The sequence below is a fragment of the Ammospiza nelsoni genome, chromosome 21 (genome assembly GCF_027579445.1).
Source record: "Ammospiza nelsoni isolate bAmmNel1 chromosome 21, bAmmNel1.pri, whole genome shotgun sequence".
Taxonomy (NCBI): domain Eukaryota; kingdom Metazoa; phylum Chordata; class Aves; order Passeriformes; family Passerellidae; genus Ammospiza; species Ammospiza nelsoni.
In genome coordinates this window covers 7,949,956-7,967,985 of record NC_080653.1, presented here as the reverse complement: position 1 = coordinate 7,967,985, position 18,030 = coordinate 7,949,956, and the positions used below count along the sequence as shown (strand labels likewise).

General features: G+C 46.9%; 1 protein-coding gene across 4 annotated transcripts in view; it reads left to right on the top strand.

Moving 5' to 3' along the window:
* The window catches only part of SSH2 (slingshot protein phosphatase 2), a 50,366-nt gene that overhangs the window by 23,038 nt on the left and 9,298 nt on the right, over positions 1–18,030 (top strand). For 2 of the 4 annotated variants that reach the window (XM_059486731.1, XM_059486733.1), the window contains exons 4-12: positions 4,255–4,376; positions 6,752–6,820; positions 7,581–7,646; positions 8,655–8,849; positions 10,406–10,499; positions 10,627–10,755; positions 12,808–12,854; positions 14,214–14,360; positions 14,952–15,152. In XM_059486731.1, the coding sequence (XP_059342714.1) occupies positions 4,255–4,376; positions 6,752–6,820; positions 7,581–7,646; positions 8,655–8,849; positions 10,406–10,499; positions 10,627–10,755; positions 12,808–12,854; positions 14,214–14,360; positions 14,952–15,152 (1,070 nt within the window). Of the gene's footprint in view, positions 1–1,333; positions 1,653–4,254; positions 4,377–6,751; positions 6,821–7,580; positions 7,647–8,654; positions 8,850–10,405; positions 10,500–10,626; positions 10,756–12,807; positions 12,855–14,213; positions 14,361–14,951; positions 15,153–18,030 lie in introns of those variants that run through there. The other 2 variants (XM_059486734.1, XM_059486732.1) reach the window with 2 other exon arrangements.

Sequence of the window (18,030 nt, the reverse complement as noted above, 5' to 3'; positions counted from 1 at the left end):
GTGAGCATCTGCCCTTATGTGAGAGCTCAGTTGTGTTCCTCACTCTGCTGTCCTGACTTGTGGCATCCCAAAAGGCCATGGCTGAACAGGTGGGAGCATGCAGGACCCCTATGTAGCCATGTACTGAACCTTGGCCTTCTGCTTTCCTGGGCTGTTGCCTCCTGTAATGATGTAAAATGAGGCATTGCTGTTCATGGCATTGATGCACAGTCCTGAGGAGCTCCAGAAGCCAAATGTGAGCAGTGAGGAATTTGCCTGGGACATGTTGAAGTGCTCTACAAGGCCAGGCATGACTGCAGTGAGTCTGCACCTTTCAGCACTTGGTAGCCTGAAGTTTGTTTCCTGTGTTTTCTTGGTGCATCTTAGCAACCTCTGCCCAAAGAAGGACTGCCAGCATCCCAAGTGTTATTCCAACACCTCTGGTTTGCTGAATCCTCCTGAGCTGTGCTGGAGATGGGCTGATTGGATGAGTATAGCTAGGAAACAGCCAAGGTTACTATGGAATGCTTTAGCTTCCCGAATGACCATTGAAAATAATTTGCCATAAGCAAGCCAAAAGACCTACTCCCCTAAATTTTGTCAGGCACACCTTGCTGTCACTAAAATTTCAGTGAAAATGATGGGCATGGGGGTTCTCAATGCTTTTCAGAATTTGAGCCAGGGTTAGAACATTGGAAACTATTGAACAGGGCATTGTTCAGCAGTATCACTGGCTACATTGTGTGATTTGGGACAAATTAGCCTTAACAGCTGAATAAGGACTTTGTGGGCTGAGACATAAACCCTTTTGTCCAGAGCTACATTTGGAATGCTGAAATCTTGCATGAGGTTAAGTTCGATAGTCTACTTGAATTTAATTGATTCTTGACGAACGAAGGGTGTGCAGGGCTGCAATGGACTCTCTCATAAAACAGCAGATACAAATGAGATTTGAAATATAAACACTACTGAGAGAAATGCATTCCCTTCATTTTCTTGGCTGCTGTCATTTGGAGGGCTGGCTTCACAGCTCAGGGGCCAGCAGAGGAATCTAATCCTCTAAAAACCTACACTTAAAATTTGGAACAACTCTTGTTTCTTGGAGCTGTTGGCAGAGGTTTTTAGCCTTCTGTGAGAGCAGAATTAGAGCCATGGTAAGATCAGTAGGAAGGAGGAAAAGGAGTTAAGAATGCAAAGTGATTGAATATGTTCCTGTAGCTTAGCAGAGCTGGGAACTTGAAAGTTGGACACACACTTTTTTTTTTTTTTTTGTCTTCAAATCATTTATCTCCATGAGAAATGTGTTCTTGTATGAAACACCTACTGTTGTGGAGCGTGAAAGGTCAGTATGAACTTCTTGGAATGTGCTGTTCATAAGGGCTGGTGAAATATCACATCATGCTTCTGATGATACAAGAATGCAGCAGAAGATAAAGTTGGCTTGTGTTCAGGTGAGCCTAAAACTTAAGAAGAATGTGGCTGGCCCTGTTTTGACCAGACTACAAATAACCTTCCAAAACTCAGCAGAAAGCTCTGTATAGATGAACTGGTTGAGAAAGAACTTTCCATCTCATCACAGTCCCTGAAGCCAGGCCATCCTCCCTACAATAACTGGGATTTCAAATATCTTCATTTAAAAGACATCAGAGCACTTGGTGTGCTCCTTCTGAGAGGTGAGCATGTGAACTAGCACTTCATGGAAAGGTTAGAGCTTCATTTGTGGTTTGATAGGCACACTGGGGCTCTAATAGCAGCTTTAGAAGTTGGCTGGTTTACAATGTCAATTCTGCTGTTTTAATACTCCATTAAATTTAGCAAAACACATTGTCTGCCCAATCATGGTTCTTAGCACTTTGTGCTAAGGGTGTAAGTGTTGAATCCAGAGATTCACACTGAGCCATGCCCTGTTTCTCTTAACTGACCTCTGAAAATCCCACCCTACCAGTGTGTAGCTATGTGACCTTTGCTCACTGTTTGTCTTGCTCTGTTCTAAAGGGTCTTGCATCAAGACTTCCCATTACTGCTGGCCAAATTGGTTTAGCAAAGTAAGTTAGTAAGTTAGATTTTGTTAATCCTCTTGCTGCTGGACTGTCCTCAAGAGAAGCAGAACAGAAACTCCTGTGTGGATGCCCCAGACATGGGGCAGCTATGTCTGTCTGCTCTCATTTTAGACAAGTCTGTGCTGATTATTGAGGTTTGGTTCCTAATGTAGATAATTACATTAACCACCAAGACCTTGGTGATTACTTGCTCTTCTAGGTTGAAGAGCACCTTTCTGTTTTCCCACAAGTGGTTAGTTCTAGAAACAACCATCTTTGGGAGAATTTGCGCCTTGAAGGATTGACCACTTTGATCCTCCGTGTTTCCAGAGGAATCCCAGTGACTCAAGAAGCAAGAAGGAAAATAAGGCTGGTTTTAGCATGACTTATCCTAAGGAGATGGGGTGGGGCACAGTCTCTGGCTGTACAGAGCACAGCTGTCTGCTGGCATCAGCATTTGGGTAGTTTCTGTTGGTCTTTGGTCCAACTGGGCAAGTCTGGAAGATTCTGACAGCACTGTCTCCTGCCTGCACTTGCTGTTCCACCCCATCACCAGAGCTGCTGCTCCCTGCAATGCCACGCTCAGCATTCCCTGCACAGAGCACTCTGCTGGGATGGCGAGCTCTGTTCAGCTGCCAGGCACTGGTTTAACCTTTGTTGTAGACTCCACCACGTGTTGTGGTCAAGATTTCCCAGCTGGTGGTGGACAGGAGAGCTCTGAGATCACAGGGGGCTTCCTCTAAGCTGGGAGATGCTGCTCTGACCTCAAGGCCAAGTTGTGAACAACTAAAGGAGCATATTGGGAAAAGCAGCCTGCTCCTGAGGGATCTCACACTATAGCTTATTTCTTAGCTTTTTAAGGATGACTGTTTCAGCTGGGGTCTCTGAGCCATGACCTCCTGTGAGGACCACCAAGAGACGTCTACACAAGCCGTGGCTCGGGAGTTTGAGGAATTTGGTTTCAGTTTGTGGAGGATGTCAAACACTACTTCAGACTTCAACCACTGGCTTTCAAGGAATTCAGGACCCAAGTCCTGTTATAGCAGACAGAGATCTGTCCATGGCACAGTGCAAGGCTGGGCTAGGAAGGCTCCTTCCACCCCTGTTTGCTCTCTGCAGGCCCTGCTCAAAGTTCAAGCAGCAGTTTAACAATATGGTAAACACTGAGGCCAGACAGAGTCTTGGGGTTGGTTTGGGCCATCCAAAGTTAAGGTTTAATGTGCAGAATTAAGACACTTCCTTTCTAGGGATGTCCTAGTTTCTCTGCTTGGGATCCTGTGACTAAAATAGCTGCAAACAGCTCGGAACGGAGTCCAAAAAGTGTTGCAAGTAAAGGCTGCTTGCTGCAAGTGTTGATAAGCAAAACTTTCAGTGCTGGGCTGCCTTCCCCAGCCTCCTCATGAACCAGCAGTCTGTCTGCAAGACTTCCTGGAGTCCCTTCAGTTCTCACTTCCTTGTGGCTTTTGGAGGAGCAGCTCACCTCCGTGCAGCCTTCCAGGGGCTTCAGCATTGGTCTGACATTCACGGTTTAAGTTCCACTGTTCTCTGAGTGCTCTCATTCGTATTTGATTTGGGGGATTTTGGGCTGAGCACCAGTCCTCCTAGAGCTCTTTTGGCTCTGGGATACAAGTGAACGTGGCAGGAGCAACAAGGCACAATGACTTTTCACCTTTCCTGGGCAATCTGAACAGTGAAGGATACAGCTTAGTCATAGGGATATCTTTTCCTGCCAGGTGTAAGGCAGTACGATTGCCAGAAGAATTCAAAGGGCCAGCAGGAAACCATGTATGAATTAGGTCCTGGTTGTCTGTCCAGCTGCCTGGGAAGCTGGTGGAAGGAGACTCATTGGAGCTGTTGTAGCACACAGAAGCTTAAAGGAAAGCTCTGGTTCTTCGGTGAAGGTGAAGGTTCAACAGCCATCTGTCTACTGATGGCCCACAAAGCTCAGTGGGCTGGGACCAGTCAGAGGGCTGTAGGTTGTTCAAAGTCAGTTGGTGGGAAAGAGCAGAGCCTGCAGCCAGGTGTGCAGAGTGCACCAGGAAGGTGCCAGCTGTTGAGGAGGGCACTGTGTAGGAGTAAAGCACTTCTTACCCAGCTGAGGAGCGTTGGACATCCGTACCAGTCCAGGCTGCATCGCTGCTTCTGCGCCTCACTCAGCATGAAAAAGTGCCCTGTGAAGGTCATAATGTGTGTTTTGCTGACTGCACTGCTCATCTCTTCCCCTTCTTTTCTTCAGGCTGTAAGACTGGAAAGTACCTACCAGAACCGCACTAGATACATGGTGGTGGTGTCCACCAATGGCAGACAAGACACGGAGGAGAGCATCGTCCTAGGAATGGATTTCTCTTCCAATGACAGGTACTCAGAGTGCCCAGGTGGGGAAGTCCTTGTGCTCACCTCCACACAAGTTACCTGTAGAAATCACTGTCTGGTGTCCTGTGTTTTCTGGGGACAGGCTGCTTCAGCTTTTCTAGCCTAACATTTTTCTTGAGATTCAGAATTGCCTTTTTTTATTTCTTGAGAGGAGGTGGTAAATGTCAAGGCAACAGTGCAGGTCAGCATTTCCCTCGTTCCTCCAAGCATCAGGCTTTCTGTGAGGATGTTCAGTGCCTCTGAATGGTAAGTTCCCCAAGCCCTGCATCTGCACACCAGGGACAGGGACAATCTTCATGCAAAGAAAGAGAAAGCTGCAATTAGAGAAGCTGGACCTCAGCATTCAGGAGAACAGCTGATAAATAAGAGAGGGACTGTCAGGCAGTCCCTTGCCAAGGTCATGGCACAAAGGCCTGATGGCAGTGTCAGGGTTGGTGATGGCAGATCTTGCACACCATGTGCTGTCCCCAGGCAGCACTGTGTCATCAGGGTTTAGTGCTTCTGCTTCATTCATTTAAATTCCTGCTGACCTTTCCACAAGGCTGCAGAATGTGGCTGGGAAGCAGCTTTTGCTGCTGGAGGGGCTGTATGCCAGGTGACAGCAACTCAGCAGCTTCAAGGGCAGAAACTTCACATTTAGAAGGGGACAGTGGGCACTTTGAAGAGGGCATGGAGGCACATGACTCTTTTTAAAAGAGTTTTAAGTAAATCTTGGTCTCTATTGGAAGACAATCAGCTGGATATTCAATTTTGGAAGGTTTCATACTCATGCTTACTTCACCACAGCTGCTACAGGAATGAATCTTGCTTTTGACACTAGTTGGAATAAATGACTTCCAGGTAGTTAGTAGGATCACAGGAAAATATTTTTTAACTTTTTGGCTAAGAAATTGCCTTCCAAATATTGCCTGCTAGTCACAGCAGCCACCACGCTTGGTTTGGATGCTGAGCTTGGGTGATGCCTGCTAAAATGGGGGACCAGCTTGATGCTGCCCCTGGCTCCTGTCTCTGCACATGTGTGCACAGCTGTGATTTAGAGATGCTCTTGCCTTGGGGCAAGAATAACTTGTCCTTGCACAGGTTGCTGTGAGATTGGAACTCACTGTTGGCTGTGATGTACCAGCGCAGCCACCTTTGATAACTGAGAGCTCACTGGTATTCAGTCTCTAATAACACAGCAGAGTCATTTTAGCTTTCTGCTGGAGTTCCTGGGCTTCTGGATGGTCACTGTGATCTGCCCTCCCCGAGCCCACTTGGTATTTATAACTCCATGTAGACTTGTTGCTATGGTCTCTGATAAGCGCTTGCTGAACAGTATCACTATAAATACCCCAGCCACCTTGGGAAGCCTTTTAAAAACACATCTTTCCATGAGCTCATCTCATGTTGTCAACAGAAATAGCTGCATGCTGTCTCCGGGTGCTGGGCACCAGGCATGTGCATTTCCAGGGCTCCCTGTCTGACCCTCCAAAGCCTGGTCTCTCCCTCTTCCCACTCTTCTCTGAAGCTGGAGGCTGGCAGGTGTGCTGGAACTGCTGGAAATCTAGGAGCATAAGAGCAGGAGGCAGTTGAATTCAGTTCTTCAAGATGCTGCTTTGATTATGGAGCAGATTTGCAGCTTTATGAGATTCAGCTCTTTTCATTTAACAACATAGAGGAGGTTGTGTTGGGTTCCCCCGCCCCTGCCTTTTTCCCATCACTTGGTTTCTGCTTTTAGCTTGGCTTTTTGCTCAGCCTTACAGAAATCTTGGGGGACTGTGAGGGCAAAGAGAGCAAAGTAGCTGAGGGAGGAATGGGATTGCCAGGGATTGTATGGCATCACTGTTGTGCTCCTTCTTGAGGGCAAAGAAGGGTCAGGAGTCAGCCACAGGTGATAGGCTGAGATTGCCAACTTGCCATGCTGCCAGTCATCCTGCTATTGCACTGCCCTGCTCCCAGTCCCCAGCAGCTGTGGCTGGGAGACAAACAAGAAAATAAAGCTGTGGATTGCAAAATCAGAGCTAGAACCAAACCTCTTGAGCCTGAGAGGGATTAATCTGTAAAGAAAGCCTTGAGCTGACCAAAGACTGTGAGCCCCCTCTGACCTTCTGCACAAAGTTCAGTGTTTTTGGATCCTGTTTGCTCTTCTCTTGGGTGTGTTAACCCTTCAAGCTTGCTTGAAAGGACAGTGCTGTGCCCTGAATCTGGTTGGTAATCCTTGCCAGGCCCCTGTAGAACAACACTGGCGCTGTTTGTCTCTGAAGCAACAGTGGGGTTTTTCTTTTTCCAAATGAATACAAAAATATGCAACTATTGCCATGAAATTAGAATAATAACATGGTGCTGTAGTAGATATACTGACTTTCTCTTTCTCACTGCAGTAGCACTTGTACGATGGGCTTGGTGCTGCCTCTCTGGAGTGACACCTTGATCCACCTGGATGGGGATGGGTGAGTGCCTTTTGTGTGTTCTGTGTTAATACAACTTAGAACAAGGTGCATGGGGAAGGATTCCAGTGCTTGCAGAGCCCTCACAGGTCCAGCAGCCCTCCTCTGTTGACCTGTATCAGGTTAGCAGGCTCAGAGGCCCTCAATCACAGTGGTTGTGGCAGGGAACAGCAGTAATTGACTTATCTGTGAATAAACACGCACTGAGACAGTGGCTTATGTGTGTGTTTAAGCTGGAGTAAAGGAGCTTTTACTGGAGAGTGGGTGTGTAGTGAAAGCTCCTTAAAGGGATCCTATTATGTGTTCCTCCATCATGCTTGCAGCAGGCAGCACTCAGCCCAACATAAAGCAAGAATGATGTTTCTCTGCCAAACAGACACCGGACTTGCAGACTCCTGTTTGTGCCAGTTACTCAGGCTGTCCAGTGCAGTGCATGGAATGACTTTTCTTTCCTTGGTAGCTGCCCCAGGATCTCTTTAGCTGGACTCTGTTGCTCCCAGCTGTGGCACTGAATTTGTGTTGCCAAGGTAAACAGCACAGCCCAGCACTGTCCCACTGTCTTAGTTTCGTTCCCAAACAGCAGCTGCTTAAAGAAGTTGTCTTAGAGCTTTTAATGTGCTATTTTCATCTGTTTGCTAGCTGAACTCAGCAGTGTATGCTTAGGGCTAGACGTTTGCTGTTCTAATGTGCTAAGACTATCAGTTATTAACTAAAAAGTGACTTTTGGGAGACATTTTTACTTTGCCTTTTTTCTTCTCACCAGAGGCTTCAGCGTATCAACAGATAACAGGGTGCACATATTCAAGCCCGTGTCAGTACAGGCAATGTGGTAAGTACTTACTACAGACTATCCCAGTGATCCTTTTTCCAGGTGTTTTAGCTGCTTAAGCTCTTAAAAACCAGATGCTGCTTTAGGTTACTGTGATCTTGAGACCTGCTTGAGCAGCCAGAAGTTTCCTTCAGAGACAGGGAAGGAAGTTTGGTACCAAAGGAAAGAAGAGATGTAAGTGCTGTGTAGAGCAGCTTTGTCTCAGCTGAGGGCAGGAAGGAATAGGGTAATTTTCCTTGCAAAGGGCTGCTGCTTTGAGCCCAGAGTCACATTGCTTTGAGTATATGTTTGAAATATTTTGAGTTATGTTCATTGTGATGGAGGAAAGAGAAGCTGCTTGCATTTTTCTTTCCTTTTAGGGTGGTTCATGTAGTGATCATGAAAGTATTTCTGGCTCGAGCTTCTTTGCATTGCAAAAATACATCGCCTGTCAGCGATGCTGCTGTCACCCCAGTGATTTTGACCTGGATCTTTCTGATCCCAGTCAAAGATTTAAAATAAGCTAAAAATAGGAGAGGGGGATTTGTTTCCCAGCAGCAGCTGAAGAAACTTCTGCCATCCCTCGTGCAGTGAGAGAGGGCAGACACCTCAACATCTCAGTGCAGTCTTGAGCCCTTGGTTGTGCATGTCTGATTCCTGGGTGTTCCTGCCCTCACATGGGACAGCTGATGGCACAGTAGGAGCTGTCAGCACCCTGTCTTGGACACAAACTCTATGCATCTTATTTAGGGCTTGGGTATTTGTAGCAGATTTTGGAACCAGAGACACGGGTCTGAATTGTGGGCACCTTCACTGCTATCCAGCCTTGTTTTGGCATGCTCCAATTAAGACATGCAAGCTCTGGCAGCGTGTGGGAATCCACAGCCTTGCAGGACAGCCTGGTGCACAGTGCCAGGGGTTTGTACCAACTGATGGGACATGAGCAGCATGCTGGATTTGGCTGCTGCTTAGTGCTTGATAATGCCTGAGGAAGAAATGATAAACTGACAAATGTTGTTCCCTTGCTAGGTCTGCTCTGCAGAGTTTGCATAAGGCTTGTGAAGTGGCAAGGAGCAACAACTACTATCCAGGGAGCCTCTTCCTCACGTGGGTCAGTTACTATGAGAGCCACATCAACTCTGACCAGTCATCAGTCAATGAGTGGAATGCCATGCAGGACGTGCAGTCCCACCGGCCCGACTCGCCCGCCCTCTTCACAGATGTGTAAGTTGGGCTGGCTTTGCTGAACTATCCCCAAATGAGGAGAGAGTTTCCACAAGAGATTGCTATTAATTAGGTATTAATAAGGAGAGACTTCCTGTTCCATGTAAAAAGTGGACTCATGGTTGGGTAAACACCAGCACTGGAAGTTTAGCCCTCCTGGGGCTCCCTTGTATCTCCTCTGTTTTCAGTTTAGTTGTTTACCTTGGGCTTTGCTTCTGCAAGGTGAGTCCCATGTTACTGGTGAGAGAGGTGTGGTGTACCTCAGCCTTGTCTCTGCTGGTTTTGTCCTCTTGTTCCAGGCCTGGAAGGAACAGGTTTCTCTGGACTTTGCTCTTACACTGGCACGTGTCTGAGCACATGTTTAGGCTAACATGGTCTTTTTATCTTTACTCAGTTCATTTTGCTGTAAAGTGAAGTGTTTATGTGTGGACTTCAGGTAAATGGATAGACAATTTGGAAAGGCAAAATTTATAGGCTGTATCAGCATTCAAGGTTTACCACCCCTGTCATTAGTAACTGCTGATGGTACTGATACCATATAACCTGAAAGGCAGTATGTGACCAGATGTGGTGCCAAGTGTGAGAGTTTTCATTTGCCCATTTTATAATTACTTCACTGGTCCCAGCTGCTTTCCCAGAATAATAGTGCCTTTGGTTGATTTATGCTCCCAGATATTTCCTGTTGCTGGAGTCTAGTGAGTGAATAATGATGCTGAGCAGTTGTTCAGCTGTGAACAAGTCTTCACACTTGATTGTTTTTTAATGTACAAGGCGGGTGGCTGAAAAGTTTTGGCAGACTGACAGATTAATGTTTTCTTGCAGCTTTTCATATATAATTTTTATCTAACCCACCCTTTCCCTGGTGGCACCTTGAAATTGAATGATTTCCTTGGGACACTTAAACAGCACTCTCTTAATGGAATCCTGAAATAATGCATGAGATTAAAAGAACCAGGAACTTGCATGATTTTTGTTTGTGAACCACTTGTACCGTCCATGCCCTCCCCATCCTGGCAGCCTTCCAGAGAAAGGGAAAGGTGGTGGGACATGGCACTGCTGGGTCCCCTGTAGAGATGCTGGGTGAGCCAGCTCCGTGCTGCTGCTCTGCTGCAGCTTCCCCTGGTGTTACTCAGGCTATTTTTGCAGCTGGTGATAAGGCCCCTGGCAGCAGAGGCAGGAGGAATGCAGAGGCTTAGCTGCCCTCAGCTCTCCATGTAAGGAGTTTTGGAGCTGTTACCTTTCCAAGAAAGGTAGGGAGAGGCTTAGATATTGCTCCAGAGGGTATAATGCAGCCTTCCCAATTTAAATTTTACCAAATACCAGGGGTTCTCTGGATGACTACAATGGATTAGGAGCATTCATTAGTGGCTTTCATATACAACTGTGAATCTAAACTGGGCTTTACTGTCACCTGAATTCCCTCCAGAGGACATGCCTTGGGGGAAGTAGTGTGAGAGTCTGAGGCTCTACAGAGTATGCAGTCTATACCTATTTTAAAAGTGTCATGAATGCAGTTTGTTTTCCCTCCCAGTGACTCTGTTGCTTTCTTCTGACAGCCCAACTGAGCGGGAACGCACGGAACGGCTGATTAAGACCAAATTAAGGGAGATCATGATGCAGAAAGATTTGGAGAACATCACCTCAAAAGAGGTGAGTGGTGAGGGTGCAGCACTGGACATGCTGTGGTGCAAACTAAAAAGCTCTGTGCTTCATGCCATGAAGAAAGGCCAGAACAAAAGATTCACATCATTTCCTTGTGTCCCTTGTACCCATGCAGATCCGCACGGAGCTGGAGATGCAGATGGTGTGCAACCTGCGGGAGTTCAAAGAATTCATTGACAATGAAATGATAGTGATCCTTGGGCAGATGGACAGCCCCACACAGATATTTGATCATGTCTTTTTGGTGAGTCTAACAGTGAACACAAAAGTAAACACTCCAAACACTTTTCACTATGGGTTGGTTGGCGCAGGAGCTTCTGGAGGAAGTAAAAGGAATTCTGAAGGAAAGGTTGGTTGATCCTGGGATCAATTACTCTTAAACAAGACAGTAATGAACAAGAGCAGTTTGGCTTTTTGGCCGTGCTAAACTTTGCCACGTAGCACCAAGCTGTAGACCCTGTACCTAGTGGATGGAAGAGACAAGGTCTTAATTCTAACAGTTTCTCAGGGCTGTTTCCATTGATGTAAGACCAGTTTTGTGGCTTTAACTGTCCAGGGTAGCCACATGCCAAGTTCTTGTGTTTGGGGAAGACATAACACAGCGAAGAGGGAGGGGAGCTGTGGAATGACACTCTTTTAACATGGAAAGCTCTGAGTTTGTGTGATCCAGGAAGAACAGAGTAAAGTAATGAAGAATTCTGGAGATAAGTCACTTAAGGAAACATAAACATTTTGCTGTTTAATGTTTTGCTTGCTTAGTTGCTGCTGAGGCCTGTCTTAATTACTGCAGCTCCTTCTGGTGAGTCAGCGCTCTGCTGGATTTCCCAGCCCTGGAGCCATGGACACAGGTTTGGTTGGGCTGTCTAGCCTGTGAGCTTGGCTCAACTTTAAACAAAGCCATTCCTCTTGGACCAGCTGGTCTTTCCAAGTGGAGAGGGCCTCTCCCAGTCTCCAGCTCAGAAGGGATGGTCTCTGTTAATGTGAGCACTCCCAGGATATCGTGTTGGGGTAGAGCCAGGAAACTTGGAAGCACCTAAGATGTAATGGATTTTTTTTTTGCAGACTATGTGTTATAAGGAGAGAGAGGGACCTGTTACAGGCTTATGGTGCTGGCCAAAAGCTGTTACAGGCAGCTGGATGCACTGCAGGGCTTGGAGTCTTGGCTCTGAGTGCATTTAATGGGGAGAAAACCTTTCAAACAAGGCTTGCAGGCAGCACCAAGAAGAGCTGTGGTTAACGTGTGGAATAAAAGTGTTTGCAGAGCAGCTGCTGTGGTGAGGAGCAGTGCTGCTGGGGCTGGGCACCAGCTTCACCCAGGAGCACGTGTGCTGCAAGGCAGGGTTGTGTTATGAGGGCTCAGAGAGCCAAGGAGCTGTTTCCTTCTAGGTGGAGGCAAGAGCCCTGTGGGATCCCATTTAAGGAGTGCTAAAAGAACTAAGCAGGAAATAAGAGAACTGATGATGTTGGTACTTGTGGATCAAAGGACAGGAGAAAAGGCTTTCACCGCTGAAGCATTTGTTCTCCCTACCTGTGGAAACTGATGGTTCCCAGGCCTGAATTAAATTGTTCTGCCTTGACTGAAAGAGACATTAAACTGAGTCTGGGCCTTGGTAAATACAATCAATCATCTTCATCTGGATCATTTTTCCATTTGGGAGCCATTTTAGGGCAGGGAAGCAGAGAGCTTGTGCACCTTCAATTTTGAAGGAAGTCTTTGAGTGGTTTTGTCCTCAGTCAGGTTTGTGTTTGAACAGGAAGCCAGCAGCTGTGTGTGCTGCAGAGGAGAGGGTTACCTAGCCAGGGTTAGTTAAATGTCTTCATTTCTCTGCTCACACAGGCTTTGAACATGGGGAGAAGAGGTGTAACCCAAGTGAGCTTAGGTGTTGCTGCCTTTGATGTTCGAGATGGGTGTTTTGTGTATAAACAGCACCTGGATGGCTCTTAAATGCAGGCAGCTTCTCCTCTGTGGGGCAGAACTGGCAGCAGCCTCCAGGGAAAGGGTGGGGTGGTCCTGTCTTGCTGAGGTTGATTTGTCAGCAGTTTGCAGGAAGTGCCAACACAGTGCTGGGCTCATGTTGGCAGAGCTGCTTCTTGTTTCAGAAGGGATCTGGTTAATGGGGTGAGAGAAGGGGCTGAGCATCAGCCCTGGTTACCACTTGTGTATCCCTGTGCTCAAAGGAGCCCCAGCTCTCCAGCCTTTGGCTGGTCAGCTCTGGTTCACTATCCCTCCCTCCACCAGTTGCCTGGCCATGCCTTCCTTCTGCCTGATGTGTCCCTTTGCATGTTTTCCCTGCAGGGCTCAGAATGGAATGCCTCCAATTTGGAAGATTTGCAGAACAGAGGGTGAGTAGCTTCAGGCCATCAGCTTAAAAGCAAGAGCCTGGCCACACTTTTCTATGCAACAAACTATTCCATACCTGCTGTATAACCTGAGTCTTATTTAAGGGATTGCAGATCCAAACGAGCTCTTGCTTCCTCCAAACTCCTTGTCCCACAAACAGGCACCTTAATGTAGAGGGATCTTACCCTGACCTTGACTGATGTCCCCAAGGCAAACAAAGGAAGGCAGCAAGCTCATAGCTATAAGTAGTAAAAAGCTGCAATTACTGAACTGGATGCTGCATAGTTGGCTCTGTGCCCTCAGCCCCAGCCCATAGTTCTGGACTGATTACAGAGGCACTTAGGACCTCCAGGCTGTGCAGGAAGGAAAATGTGGAGAAGAGCATTTGTTCCTCTGAGTGGGGCCCAGTAGGAGGTAAAGTGCTGTAGGAACCCCACCAATGGGTTCCTCTGTTTCCTGCCCTTTCTACTTTTCAAGTTTAAATTGTCCTTTCTCTAGACCAGGTGGTTATAAGCACCAAGATTGTGCAATTAAAAAATTATTCACGAGTTTGGCTTATTTGTGACAAACCAGTGGAAAAAACTAATTGTGCTGGTGAACTGCTAGTGTCATTCTGTACCTCAGAAATTCAGCCTGGCAAAATTGACTCTTCCTGGTGAGCTCAGGGTCTGCTGTGATTTCCTTGAGTCCAACAGGTCCTACTTGATTGCCAGTGATCTCATACCTGCTTGGGAAAGGGGATGTCACCCTCTTGCAGTTCCCTTGTTCTGTCTGATATCCCAGCATGAGTACATTTCATAAGCATCTTACGAGCAACCCTCAGGGCTAAAAATACTCAGTGCTGTGTACATAAATACCACATGCTTTCTCTAGCAGTTTCCTTTCCAGAAAATTTAGGGATAAGAAATAAATCCTCCCCAGTGGCTCATTGTCTGTTACATCTCTCTGTAGTTGTATTATGTGTTTGTTTAGCTCTGGTGTTACTGGGAGGCTTAGGCTTCCATCTTCCTGTGGTTTTGGTGCAGCAGGAGGAGAGATTCGCAAAGGGGTTGGAAAAGGTGTGCAAACACCAATTGCAGGAGCTCCTGTGGCACAAGTGTTGCTGACATGTAGAGCAGAGGTGGTGGGCAGTGTGAGCTGACATTGTGCAGAGGAAGTTTCTATCCATGGATCTCTGTTACCAGGCGCTGAAGTGCCCAGCAAAACCTATTGTCTGTGCTAGCTGCTGCTTCCTTGCATTAATTCCTGATTTCCCAAGAATTTTGTTGAAGGGTGCACTTCCAAATGCCCTTGGCAAAGCAAAGCAAGGCTGCAGTGCAGCAGTGGGACATCTCTCTGAACTGGCTGTGTTTCCCATGCAGGGTACGGTACATTTTGAATGTGACTCGAGAAATAGACAATTTCTTCCCTGGGCTCTTTGAATACCACAATATCAGGGTTTATGATGAAGAAGCTACAGATCTTCTGGCTTACTGGAATGATACCTACAAATTCATCTCCAAGGCAAAGTAAGTCTCTTCAGAAAACACAACACACACATTTAGAAGATATATACTAAGCATTTTGTTTTCCTGCTGATTTTCTTAACTGATTTTCCTCCTTGCATATCTAGCATCACAGCATTTTCATTTTGTGGTTTGCAGTAGAAGAGCATCTCTGTGCTAGAGGCTGCTCTGAACTGCTTCATATCTTCCTGGGATGTGTTTCTAAATTGTGACACCATGTTTGTGGTACAGGTTCTCTTTTCACTTGGAATGTGGCTCGATACCAGTGGGCCATTTGGGCTGAGCTCAAGGGTGCCACACTAGTCTTCAGAGGTTTTTCTGTATCTCTGTGGTTTTCCACTGTGCAATAACAGCTTGAGAAGAGCTGTTGTAACAAAATCTCTTAGGAATATTAACAAGACCTTGTTCTTCAGTTTCTTTGTGTGTCTTGCTCCAGTTTGTAAATTGGATTATCAGATCACATCCCAGACTCCAGCTGTGGCCACAGTGCTGAAAATATGTTAGATAATTCTCTGGTAAAGAAATTGCTGTTTTCTTCAGCTTGTCAGATGTTTTCTGTTTAGTGATCCTCTTCTGTTCTTTCTCCCACTTTAGGAAAAATGGTTCTAAGTGCCTGGTGCACTGCAAGATGGGAGTGAGCCGCTCAGCCTCCACTGTGATTGCCTATGCCATGAAGGAATACGGCTGGAACCTGGACAGGGCTTACGACTACGTGAAGGAGCGGCGCACGGTCACCAAGCCCAACCCCAGCTTCATGAGGCAGCTGGAGGAGTACCAGGGCATCCTGCTGGCCAGGTGGGTGCAGGGATTGATCCTCATTACCCATGTTGAGGTGTAACACTTCAATGGTTGACTCCATTTTTGTGTTGCGCAAGCTCGGGTTCATAGCAAAGGTAGCGCTCTGTTTTCAGGGTTAGCTCAGCCTGGGAAAATGGGTGTAACCAGGAGCTGTCAGGAAGCTGTTTGACTTCTTCTAGGATGTTTGCTTTTTGGAAAGTAGCATCTCATGAAGTGTTATCTGAGTGCAGCATTCAGAGCTATGCAGGCTCCAGCAGAGATAAATGATGATCCTGTTGCTTGTAACATCACTTGGCAGGGAACTCGCTTTGTCTCCTCACAGTTCCCTGTTGAACATGCCCCTCCTCAGCAGCTGGTCTGGTTTTATTTAGATCCCTTTGCTAAGTGTTGGTGTGAGGGGAGGGGACAGGATGTTCTGTGCATTGCAACAGTGGTGTTTATTCCTGCCTGGAGTCCTGAGGCTGGTCTGGAGCTGGGCCTGGGTATGGGCAAGTGTGTTGTAATCCCAAGCCAGTCACCTGACTAGCAAAAAGACATAAATATTGCATGTTTCTAGGCTGTGTTAAGCAATGTGTTCACGTGATCAGCAGGAAGGAGGTAGTGATACTCTGTTTTGCCAGGTTATGGTATTTAGTTTGGGATCCTGGTGTGCTTTGCCTGGAAGCAGATCTGCAGCAAACACAGTTACTCAATCTGATCCTCCTGCCACAGGAGGTGATCTTAGCTGGTTTGGACCAAAGTAAATAGGAAATTTCAAAGTTTTTTTGGTGCCTGGGAGATGCCTGCTTTTTGTAAAATCATTTAGGTTGGAAAATAGCTTTAAGGATGAGTCTAGCCATTGTTTTATATACTGTTATTTACAGCAGCTCTGTCACTCATGTACTGTCTTTAGGGCACACTTCTTACCTCTGTCCCTTCATGTCTATTGTATCCACTTGCAATGACCTCCATTCCCTTTCATTGTAATAACTTTTTCTTCCTCTTTTGCTCTCCACCTGTTCCCATCAGCCTGACTGTGTTTGTTGTTGGGCCAGGCCTGAATTCCCAATTTTTACACCAAGCCCTTGGTCTGAGCTCCCCTGTCACTGGAGTGTGCTTCCTCTTTCCCTCTCTGCACAAATAAACAACCTCAGGGCTCCTCCCAGCTTATTCCCTGACCAGGTGCACCCACAGGAACTTCATCCACCAATTCTTCCCATCCTTCCTCTCCCCTGCTCCCCAAACCCTGCTTGCCATACTGACCCTCTTTCTTTCTAAAAAGCGGCCAAGTAGTATCAAGTCTCAGGACAGATCACGTGGAATAGACAATTTTAAAAAATAGTGCCCTGCTGGACTGAAACCCCTGGAGACAGACAGCACACCTGCCTTGGGTGCCTCATGTGACACCAAACATGCTGCTGGCACCAGTTGGTAAAGGTCAGTGGAGTCCTGAGCCAGAGGTGACCTGACCAGTGTAGTGTGCATTGAGCAGACTGGGGAATTAGATCTCATTGGTGTAGATTGGATGGAGAAAAAGAAGTTTTTTAAGTGTGAAAAACACACAAACAAGTTGGTGAACACCTGTGAGGAGCAGCTGGTATCTCACATCTTCCAGCCCTGAGCCCAGCAGGTTTGGGTAATCTGCCAGTCTGGTAGCTGGTGACATGCCTGCAAAGCCACCCTGTACAAACATTTTGGTTAAGGATTATTTTTCCCTGTCTTTTAGTAATTTATTTTTTGGAGGTATATCTTTCCTTTTGCCACCATTAATAGCATGTGGCCTCCCTTCCACTGAAGCCCTGCCCTGCTCTGCAAGTCCCTGTACAATGGCACAAACAGGATTGCTTGTGAGGCTTTAAACAATGCAAGAGCAGTGTGTTACATCTGTGTAGGATGAAAAAGCCTGCTGTAAATGAAGCTTCACTGAAGCAAGGAATGGCCAGTCCATGCTGCAGAGACTGTCCCTCTTTATCTCAAAGCTGCATTTTTTCCTCTTTCTTTGCCCTCTGGCTGCATTGTTTATTGCTGCAGTATTCCAGGACAGGCAAAAAAAAACAAAAACCAAAAAAACCCAACAGATTGACACTCATGTGACTGCTCCAGTTTCAGGGGGAAGGTATGTGAGGGCAGCCATGTGCTCACACTATCCAGTTACGGTTTTGTGCTGGGGTTATAGCAACTGGGATATGTTTTCCAGCTGTAAAATAAAAACCCCCTGCCTGCTTTTAGTCACAACAACAAGTGTGTGTTGCTCTTTGGGACTATCATACTTCCTGGGGTTAGTTAAACTGTCCCCTCCCTCTGTTGATAAACACAGCAAGGCTGAGCCAGGCCTGTTTCTGGTATTAGTTATAGATAAGTTACAGGAAACCAGTGTTTGGGATCTCCTGTGCCTGGTGCAGCTTGTGAACCAAAAGCAGTTTTATACCCAAGCCTGGAGAGCTGGTGGGAGGTGTGGGGGCCTCCTGGTCCAAAGCTGGTGTGGGTACAAGCACTGGGAATGTTTCCCAGGAAGGTCAAGAGGCAGCTGTGGGCTCTGGGAAGGGAAGTGGGCTCCTGTTCTCTGACTGCACCTCATGCAGGTTGTCAGACTGGGAATGTGTCAGATTGGGAGATAGCACAGCACACCTCTGCCACTGGTGCTTGACATCTGCTTTGGTCCTCAGATCTGTGCCAGTTGCTCACACTGGAGGGTAATTCTGACTTTCAAAAATCAAATGTGCAGCAAAGAGATGGATCTGAGCACTGAAGTGCCCTCAGAAAACACCAGCAGCTCCCCAGGCTGTATGAACAGAGATGTCAGATGACATTCCATACAGAGCCCAAACAAGAACCTGCCTCAGGGACAAGCCTGTTTCTGCTGCCAGTGTCAAACTGCTCCCAAACCCACTGGAGA